This window comes from Tupaia chinensis, unplaced genomic scaffold (assembly GCF_000334495.1).
Source record: "Tupaia chinensis unplaced genomic scaffold, TupChi_1.0 Scaffold000088_1, whole genome shotgun sequence".
In the NCBI taxonomy this organism is placed as follows: Eukaryota; Metazoa; Chordata; class Mammalia; order Scandentia; family Tupaiidae; genus Tupaia; species Tupaia belangeri.
In genome coordinates this window covers 7,062,431-7,072,367 of record NW_006159550.1, presented here as the reverse complement: position 1 = coordinate 7,072,367, position 9,937 = coordinate 7,062,431, and the positions used below count along the sequence as shown (strand labels likewise).

Sequence of the window (9,937 nt, the reverse complement as noted above, 5' to 3'; positions counted from 1 at the left end):
ATTCCTGCTCATCGTGAAGAGTCCACCCGAGGACTGACCCGGTGGCTTTGGGGACACTAACGACACGGAGCCTCAGCTTCGTACCTGCAGAGCAGGTGTAATGGCACCTGCCCGAGGGGCGGGGACAGTCCATTGACTTGTCTGGAGGACCTGGTCAGCTCAGGAGCCAGCCCCAACCGTGGTCATCACAGCTGGGTAGGAGTGCTGTTCCCATGTCGGCTTCCTGGGGGTCGATGGTCCTGGCTTCTCAGGATGGCTTGGTCTCCTTGAGTGCCCAGCGTGCTGGCCACACTGGGCTGCAGGACAGGCACGGCCCCGCCCATTCGTGGCCCCGCCCCCTCGCGGCCCCGCCCCTCGGCCCCGCGCCATCGGCCCCGCGCCCTCGCGGCGTGGCAGCTCCCTCTGTCATCGCAGCGGGTTTCTTTCCCTGCAGCCCTTTTCACGGAGCACGCTTGCTTCCCGGAAAGTAGCCGTTGCAAGCATTGCCACCGTGCCTCTGCACTGTGTTCCCCAGAGCCTCCCGCTGCCTCCCGCAGCACGTGGCTCCCCGTGAACTCGGGCAGGAAGGGTCAGGCCGGCCGTGGGAATCCCGCTGGGCCTCCCCGGGCTCCATTGTTCTGGCATTTCTGCTGGGAACTGCGGCGTCGCCCTGCTCCCACTCCCTGTGGGAGAGACGTCTGAGCGCTGAGAGAAGGCCTTCCACTGCACACACCGTCCCTGCGGCCAGCCACCACTCTGGCAGGCGTGCCACCCGGGTCAGGCAGCGGGCAGGGAGGCACAGACGCTGATCCGGACAAGCTGGCCCTGGGAGAAGTGGGCTGGCCCCCTCGGGTGCAGCCGAAGGCTCTCCCCAGGTCCCTCAGGGGCTGGGCACAGCCTGGACTCCATACTGAGCCCGCCAGCCGGGCCGAGGACTGCATTTCCAAACGTGCTGGCCATCAGCCTTGGCGTCATTTCCTGTGGATGTCTGTGCTCACTCTCCTCGTTAATTCGGGTTAATGTGGTGAAGTGAGTTGGGAGAAAGGAGATGGAAGTATCCCTGCTTTTAGAGAATATGACTGTGAGAGTGTTAATGTTCAGAAATATAGTCTCAGGGGGCCAGCAGTTGGCGTAATGGCTATGTCACTGGACTCCCACATAGTCGACTGCGGTTCACTTCCCAGACCCGGTGACTTAAAACTCACACCGGGCGTGTGTGCGTGCGTGCCCAAGATCCCGAGAGGAGGATGGAGGAGAAGGGATTGCGGCGTGGCCATCCCCCCTGGGGGGTGATTTCTTGCTTTCTATCTCTCTGTCTCTGTCTGTCTGGTGAGCGCACACACCCTATAGTAAAAACCTCTCAAAAAAAGAAAAAAAAGAAACATAGTCTCAGAATGAGAGTCAAGAAAATCGGTGTGCTGATCTGCCGCCTGGTGGTCGAGGCTGCCAGATTCCACATGGCCCACCTCGCAGTTCAGATCCTGGGCCCGGCGGCTTGAAAAGCACACCGGGCGTGCATGCCCGAGTGCCCAAGACTCTGAGGAGCGGAGAAGGGACTGCAGCGTCGCTGTGCACGGCGGGTGCGTCCCCCCTCCCTCTGTCCTGGTCTGAGGAGCGCATGTGTCCTCTGGCAAATTAGCCAAGAACATAAAGAACAGCCAGACGGGGCACGCACCTAGTCCCAGCCGGGAGCCGGGGCCGGAGGCTGTGACGTGGCAGGAGCCCGTCTTCTGAAGCAGGCATCCCAGGCATGGTCGAGGGTGGGATGTAGGCCGCAAGCCCTGCAGAGGCCCTAGTGCGTCTGCACTGGTGCAGGTACTGCCTGAAGAAGGTGGTCGAGAGGACAGCCCCGTGCTCCCTGGGACAGAAGCCACAGCCATACAAAGCCATGGTCCCCCAGCCCGGGAGAGGGGTGCAGCTTGGTCCCCACTGACGGAGAAGTGCTGTTTCAGGGCCAGTGAGTTGCGTTGGTGACTAGGCGGGGGCGGGGCGGTCTGGGTGAGAGGAAGTGCCTTACCTGGCTGGAGCCCCAAACATCCGTGGAAAGCCAGGGGTGTTGCCAAGTACCCTAAGGTGGCTGCCCTCGGCTGTGCCTCCACCCCGAGGACGAGGGCAGGCGCAGACGCTGGGACGAGGTGCCCCCTTCAGCGTCACTCATGCCAACGGGCACAAGAGAGCTCGCACGGTGCGGGACACCCGGCCTCCCGGGACCCTGCGGACGCCGACATGGAGGACAGAGCACCTTCCGGCCGAGCCCGCGTCTCCGGCGTTGCCCTTCCTGGTACCGGAGGTGTGGAGGACCAGCTGCCTTGGGTCCCTGCCCTTGCCTGTTGACCTGGGCACTCCTGTGTGTCCTCTACGACCCAAGAAGCCAGGCATTGTCCCCTCCAGGGAGCCTTCCCTGACTGCCCTCCCTGTGCTGTGTTGGCAGTGTGCTCTGCTCTGCTTGTACCTGGGCTGTGCCCCGCACACCATGGGCTCCTAGGGTGGGGGCTTACTCACCTGAGCCTTCTGCACAGGTGGGACCAACCGGGTGTTCTGTGCATGTTTTCTGAGCTTCTGTTAACTATCTGGGGAGACTAGGAGGCATTTTCCCCTCCAGGATTTCCACCTGTGGCCAGCCACAGTGGCACGTGACAGCGCCACGGTGCCGAGCCACGGCAAAGGTGCCTCCCTGTGCACTGTGGGCCACATCACCGCCCCTCCCAAATGCTGCTCACTACTCCTCCAAGTTGGGAAACTTTTACACAAGAAATACGGAAAATCGGGACGAGAACCATGCCTTCACCCTAACCTTGGAGAATCGAGTCAGACGATCTTAATCCTATTTCTCCCTCTTCCTTTTTTAAGTTCGGTGCTAGAGCAGGGAGAGAGGGAGAGGAAGAGACAGGCCCCGTGCGCGTGGGGGTTTTGGGCACTCAGGCACATGTGCTCAGCATGTTCTCAGACCGCCAGGCCTGGAACTCGAGCTTCGGGTCGGCCGCCGGAACCACCGGGCCCTTAGCCCTGCCGGTTGGCGTGCTGTGTCCCTGTGGGTTCCTGCCACCAGCTCCTCCACTCCTGATTTTCTGCCTTCTTCCCCAGGAGAAAAGGACGTGATCGTTTTAGGGCACTTCGGCCAAGGGCCAGAGAGCAGCGACTACGACATCCTGCGGAAGGAGAAGTTCCAGCCCCTGGTGCCCGCACACACCTTCACCAACATCAGCACCAAGAACCCCCAAGGCGCCAAGTCTCTGGACAACATCTGGATCAGCAAGGGCCTGAAAAAGGCTTTCACAGGTGAGAAGACACGCTGCTGCCGGCCCTGCTCCCCGGGGCCAGAGGGCCGGGTCCGAGCACGTGGAGTCCCACGTCCTGTGGGCACTTGCAGGGCTGTGGTTACCACCGTGAGAGGCTGTGCTGAGGGTGGAGGGTAGGTGACAGGTCGAAGGCCCCGCTGGTTTACAACGGGGACAGACCTGTGTGCCCCAGGCAGACCTGGCTCCAGGCCCCCAGAGGCCTGAGTCAGACGAGCGGAAGCATACCCAATCTTGACATTCCGTCATTCAGCTCACACCTGTCAGGTGCTCAGGCAGTCTGTGCACAGGCAGGGTGAGTGGGCCGGCCCGTCGGGTCTGACGGGAGGGGAGACGTGCCCTGTGCACCCCAGGAGCAGGGCGCGGGGTCATGTCGGCACTAAGAAGCAGCCACCTCCCCCACACTAGCCACTGCTGTGCCAGACGACAGCAGAGTGGGAGAAGCAGCAGGGCCCCAGGCCAGGGATGCACGGCCAGCACACGTGTTACCTCCAGGGAGAAAGTGGAGGTGAGGTTCATCTCCCACCTGGCCCACAGACTCACTGTGCAGCGGGGTCAGAGGCCTCTGCGGAGCACCCTCAGGGCGGTAGGGCCGCCCAGCTCTGTGTGGGGGGTACCAGGACACGGCTCTGGGGTGCCACCCTCCAGCTGGTCCAGACACCTTTGCAGAAAGGCCCTGGAAGGCTCCTGCCCTCCAGGAGGGGCCGAGCCCGAGCTATGGGGCTGGACGGACAGGAGTCGTCCCAGCTGGCCCTCCCCACTAAGTCATGGGGCCTGGGGTGCTGGGTGGGGCTGTCACCTGGGCGGCTGCAGCTCCAGGCGAGCCTGCCCTGTGAGTCCACGCGCTGCCGTGTCCCTGTATCATCCTCGCTTTTCTCCTTTGCTGCTTCTCTGGGCTCCAGGGCGCGCTCACCTCGGGCGTTTCTGAATCCTTAGGCTGAACCAAGCTCATGGCCTGGGAAGTGTGTGTGTCCTGGTACTCTCTGCAGGTCGCTACCCCCTCCGCCCCTCCGTGCCCTCTGCTTTGTGAAATGCTGCCTTCTCCTCGGGCCCCTCGGGTGGCCTCTGCCCGCCTTCACTGGCCTCTTGCTGTCCCAGTAGCCCTGGTGCAGGCAGAGGCTGGCCCTGGCTAGTTCCTGCGCCTGCCAGGCAGCCCTCGTTCAGAAAGTCAAGTGTGTGACCTTGGTGGGCACCCGCAAGCCAGCCAAGGAGCCCGTCGGGCACAGGCGTGCTGCGTGCTGCGTGCAGCGTCACCTCCCCCGCCTGTGGTCCGACCCGCCTGTCCTCATGGCCGTCTCTCCTATCCCTTCAGGTCACTGGGCTGTGGTGAGGGAAGGCCTCACCAACCCGTGGATCCCGGATAACTGGTCGTGGGGCGGGGTGGCTTCCGAGCACTGCCCAGTGCTGGCCGAGTTCTACGCCGAGAAGGACTGGGGCAAGAAGGAGGGCCCCCGGAACGGCAGTGGGGTCACCTTGGAGCGGAGTGAAGCCAAGCACGAGCGGTGACGTCAGCCGGCGGATGTCCCTCCTGACCCCAGGCGGTGCAGCGGGAGCTGGCCCTGCAGGGGTGGGTTCGGAGCTGGGGCCGCCTCTCCTTCTTGCTCTGGGACGGAGCTCTGGGCCTTGACCCTCAGCCCTGCTGGGGGGAGCATGTGGCCAACTCAGGCGGGGCCCCCTGCTGTCCGGAGGGCCCAGGAGGGGCGGCTGCGGGAACTGAGGAGCAGGTGCCGTGCCGCGGGGCCAGCAAGGCCGCCGAGCGTGCTGCTGGCCACCTGTGACAGGCTGCTGCCACGGCTGTGACTGAGCGCTCTTCTCAGAGACTTGGAGTGTGATTTATCGTTTGTTTTGAAAACATGAACAGAGCTTAATTAACCTGCCTGGCTGCAGCGGCAACAGGGGCGGTCCCCTGCCATGGGCGAGTTCGCTGCCCCAGGCTCTCGGTGTGGGGCTGTGCTCTGCGGGGCCCTGAATGCCCCCGCCTGCTCCTTGCAGAGGCACCCCCTCTCCACCCGTGGATAAGCCCTGCATTCTCCCCGCTCCCAGCCGTCCTCCGCCCTGGCTCCTTTTCCAGGCTGCTCTGTGGACGGAGCGCCCCGCACGCGTGCATCTGGGCTCTCGGTGGGAGCCAGGCAGGGTGGGTGCCGGGGTGGCGTCTCCCCTCCTTCCCTGCCTCTCAGCTTCTGATCAGCTCACTGGCCGGGCCGCCTTCCGTTGGTGCGAAGAGTACAGGGGACTGCAGCAATTGCACAAGAGCACGGGAGAACAGGATTAAAGTGTGAGTTTGTTGGTGCAAACATTGTGAAATCCTCGCACAGGTTGCTCATGTGCATTTTCTCTGAACTTTTGAAGATTCCTTATCGGCTGGTTCAGGACACACAGGAAGCTGAGGGTACAGAGGGAGGGCCCCCGTGGGGGGTGGGATTCCTCCGGGAGCTAGAGAAGGGGGGGGGCTGTGGGAAGAGGGGAGGCCCCTTCCCAGCCTGGCGGGACTGGGCTCTTCCCGGGCGCGTCCTCACACCAGGCCAGCGAGGTGAGGATCAGAGTGCTGTTCACAGGGGAGGGAACGCGTGGAGAGCTTAACCCGGTCACTGAGCAGACACGTGGGGTTTCAGCCCCGGTTCTGCCACACGTCAGCCTCACCCTCATATGGAAGTCAGGGTACAGACAGCATGACCGGGCCCCGTGCAGCTGGAGGGCTTGCTGCGTCCCCACACTGAGTGTCACTGTGGCCCTACTGAGGCCCTCCTGTCGGTAAGCAGTGTGAACCCAGGGGCTTTGGGGGCTGGGCTGGAGGGAGCTGAGAAAGGCTTTCCACCAAAGGCCGTTGTCCCTCTGAGGCCACCTGTCCCTGAGGAGCGTCACTGACCCTGGGCCCTGGAGCCAAGCCCTCCCCTGAGAGTCCTGGGGGTCGGGCAGCAGCTGCCCTGGGGTGGGGCGTCTCTCTCCAGTGGGGAAACAGCTCCTGTCCGGGGTCCAGGCTATGTCTCAGGAGTGAGTCCCGAGGGGCAGGTAAAGGTACAGCCCCACCGCGTCCCCAAGCCGGAGGCCCTAGATCTGGGGAGCCAGGTCACCATTCCCACAGAGCCGGGGGAAGAGAAGGCTTCCCAAGTGACAGGGCAGGAGAGAAACCCACTCAGATGCCCTTCGAGCTGGTGACAGGGTGGAGCCAGGCAGAGCTGGGTGGCAGCCGGCCCTCGTGGGCCCTTCTCTCATCTGTCACCCACTGTCCCCAGCCAGGAATGTCCCCGTTCCAGCTCGACCCGATGGGGTGCTGCTGTCTTGGTCTTGGTTTTTGTTATTAGTAATCGGTAGACTTTATTTTTAAAAGCGGTTTTAGGTTTATGGGAAAACTGGACACAGAAGGCAGAGTCCCGTAGCCCCCTTGTCCTTTGACAGGGTCCCTTACCCCGTGTGGCTTTAGCGCAGGGCATCTGTTACAGCTGAGAGCCGCGTCGCTGCCTTGCTATTTTTTTGAGAGAATTCTGCTATAAGGTGTGTGCTCACTAGAGAGACAGAAAGGGGTCATCCCCCTGGAGGACGGCCACGCCGCAATCCCTTCTCCTCCACTCTTTTTTTTTTTTTTTTTTTTGAGAGATTTTTGCTAGAAGGTGCTTGCGCTCACCAGAAAGACAGAGACAGAGAGAAAGAAAGAGAGAAATCACCCCCCGGGGGGATGGCCACACCGCAACCCCTTCTCCTCCATTCTCCTCTCAGGATCTTGGGCACACACACGCGCCCGGCGTGAGTTTAAGCCACCGGGTCCGAGACTCAAACCGCGGTCGACTACGTGGGAGTCCAGCAACATAGCCATTATGCTAACTGCTGGTCCCCCGTTTCCTCATTTCTCATATGGGATTTTGGACACACACATGCACCTGACATGAGTTTCAAGCCACTGGGTCCAGGACGGGAACTGTGGTTGGCCACGTGGGGGCGCAGCACCTTAACCACTACGCCACCTGCTGGCCCATGGCTGCATTGATTAACCACAGCTCACGGTGTGCACCGAGGCTGTGCCGTGCAGTCTGCGTGTTTCGACACGTGCACAGTGCCCTGTGGTACTGACAGTCACAGAATCCTCTCTGACCTCAGCTGCCCTCGTGCCTCACCCCTTCATCCCTCCCTTCTGGCCCCTGCCTGACCTGGCCCACCATGTGCCGTGGTTAATCACGAAGCAGCCAGGCCAGCCCACCATCTCGCCGTCTGCACTCTGCCTTAACAGCCGGCCCCGTGGTGGCAGTGACCCCCCCCCCCCGTGCCACCCTTTCAGACTGGCTTCACTTTGAGTGTGCACTGAAGGTTTCTCTTGGGTCTTTTTGTAGCCTAAAAGGTCCTCTCTACCTGGCTGACTCACGTTCCATTGTACGGAAATCCACCTGCTCTCCTTTGGGCTGTTCCCAAGCCCCCACCTTCTGCAGGCTCCTCCCACCCACGCCTGTCCCCAGCTCTGCCGAACCCCTCTCCTCCCCCCTCTCGCCCATCCTGTTCTCTTCTTCCTTCTGCCTCCGGGGCTGTCTGAAGAGAGGCCTGTGAGGGACCTGCTTGGAAAAGCCAATGGGTGTCCCCTGATGCTGGGGTTTCCGGAAGGGAGAGGGTGGTGGTGGCCGGGGGATCGAGTGCTGGGGAAGCTGAAGGCCCCTGCCCCGGTGCACAGGCCTGGGCTCTCCTGTGCCGTCATGGGGACCAGCAGGAGCCAGGACCCTCCTTTGGCCCTCTGTCCTGGAAGGTGGAGCAGTCCCATCCTCCCCTGGCACCACGACCCGTCCAGAGCCCTCGGCCATCTGTCAGCTCTGTTCCCGCCTTCTGGCCGACAGAAGGGCTTTCCGGGCAGCCAGAGTCCTCCCAGGCCCCGAGTGACCAGGCCACTTCCCACTGAGAGCCTGGTTGGGGCTCTCCCAGTGCGGCAGTAATGGTGTGGGTCCTCGGCGGGAAGGGAGGCAGGGGTCCAGACGCTAGCACCCAGCCTGGAGGACCCGAGGAGGGGTGCTTCTTTGCGGAAAGACAAGGTCTGTCGGCGTATGGGAGTCTCAGAACACCCCAGTGTGCCGGCAAGAGGCGGCCTTTCCCTGAACCCCAGACACTGAGCAGCCTGCTGTTAAACTAGCGCAGTGTGGCGAGGGCGCCCACCCACACGGTGCATCTGGACCGCTGCGAACTCCAGCCCCTGCCGCGTGAGCCACAGCGTGCCCGCGCCCGTTCCTGACACGGTGGAAATAAAGACGAAGTCGGACGTGGCCACGCTCGGGGGTGCCTGCCCTCTCTGTCCCTGGTGAAGGTGTGTGCCCCTGGCAGGTCAGTTATCAGACAGGTACAGCGGCCTCGGTCCTTGCAGTTTCTAAATCCTGGGAGCCTCTTGTTTTGGACTAAGCTCCTGCTCCAACAGACCTGACCAAAATGGAGTCACTGGTGCGCAGGCACCACACCGCGGACACACCGGAGGAGCTGAGAGACCCTTGTTTTTCCGAAAGCAAGACATCGCGGTCCCCGTGACTCACGGAGGGGGGGGGGACGTGTGTGCCCCTTGTGGCTTTAAGAAGGCTGGAACCATGCCAGATGCCGCGGACACGGCTGGCCTCTCTCCTTCCTGCACTTCCTTGCGGGAACAGGCATTCCTCCTCGGTCTCCTCTCAGCCCTGCATCGGCCTGACCTCCAGAATGGCCCAGTCACGGCGGGGGCCCGGCCACAAGGTCACCCTGCCACCTCTGACTCCAGCACTCAGTGTGCTACAAGACCTGTTACCCCGCACCCGGACCCTCACTCTGGCCCTCGCTGTCACCTGGCATCTGGACGCCCTCAGCCCACATATTCAGGCTGCCATGGCCTTCCTGGGCCAGGCGAGCGGCCAAGCCCTGGCCAGAGGAGCTCCGGTGTGACATCCTTCCAGGCCAGCGCTGCCCTCCAGCACTCTCCTCGCTACTGCCTCAAGCCTCTGCTGCATTCCCCTCCCCTAAAACCTTCCGCCAGTCTGCCCTCCCACCCCAGCCTCCACCCTGGGTCTCCAGCAGCCACCCAGCTGCCAGCCCGCATCTGCACTCAGGCCTCCACACTCAGGTCCCCGCACTCGGGCCCCTGCACTCACGCCTCCGCTCTCCGGCTGCTCTGCTCCGGCCTCTGCACTTGGGCCCCTGCACTCGGGCCCCTGCACTCACGCCTCCGCGCTCCGGCTGCTCTGCTCCGGCCTCTGCACTTGGGCCTCTGCGCTCAGCCTGTGCACCCCAGCACTCCTCGCCACCCAGAACACATCTGGCACTCACTGTCTGAGTTGCTCCTCAGCACCTGAGGGGTACCTGTCCTCACGGGGGAAGGGCACTCAGCTAGGACGGTGTGTCTCTGGCAGTTACTCCGAGAGGTGCTGACACGCGGCAGTGCAGGCAGCTCCCAGCAGGGCTCATCCGGCCGCAGTGGTGATGGCGCCGAGGCTCATGCCCTCGCTGACCTGCCCCAGCTCAGCACCGGCATATCAGGACCTCCCACCGTAGAGGCAGGGGTGGCTTTACCGGCCCCCCAGGGTCCACACCCTGCCCCTCCCTCACCTCTAAGCCGCTGCAGACAAGTACAAGGTCCAGGAACCAACCAGTGGGCCGGCCCACAGCTGGCGGTGAAGGGAGCCAGACTCCACGGCTGCCCGCATTTGGAATCCTGGCACCCGTGGCTTACAACG

General features: G+C 62.9%; 1 protein-coding gene across 1 annotated transcript in view; it reads left to right on the top strand.

The window, feature by feature from the left end:
* Positions 1 to 6,651, top strand: part of EEPD1 (endonuclease/exonuclease/phosphatase family domain containing 1) — a 95,801-nt gene extending 89,150 nt beyond the window's left edge. The window contains exons 7-8 of the mRNA XM_006143021.3: positions 3,064 to 3,258; positions 4,588 to 6,651. Of these exons, the coding sequence (XP_006143083.1) occupies positions 3,064 to 3,258; positions 4,588 to 4,781 (389 nt within the window). The 3' untranslated portion in view covers positions 4,782 to 6,651. The remainder of the gene's footprint in view (positions 1 to 3,063; positions 3,259 to 4,587) is intronic.
* Positions 6,652 to 9,937: the final 3,286 nt, after the last annotated feature.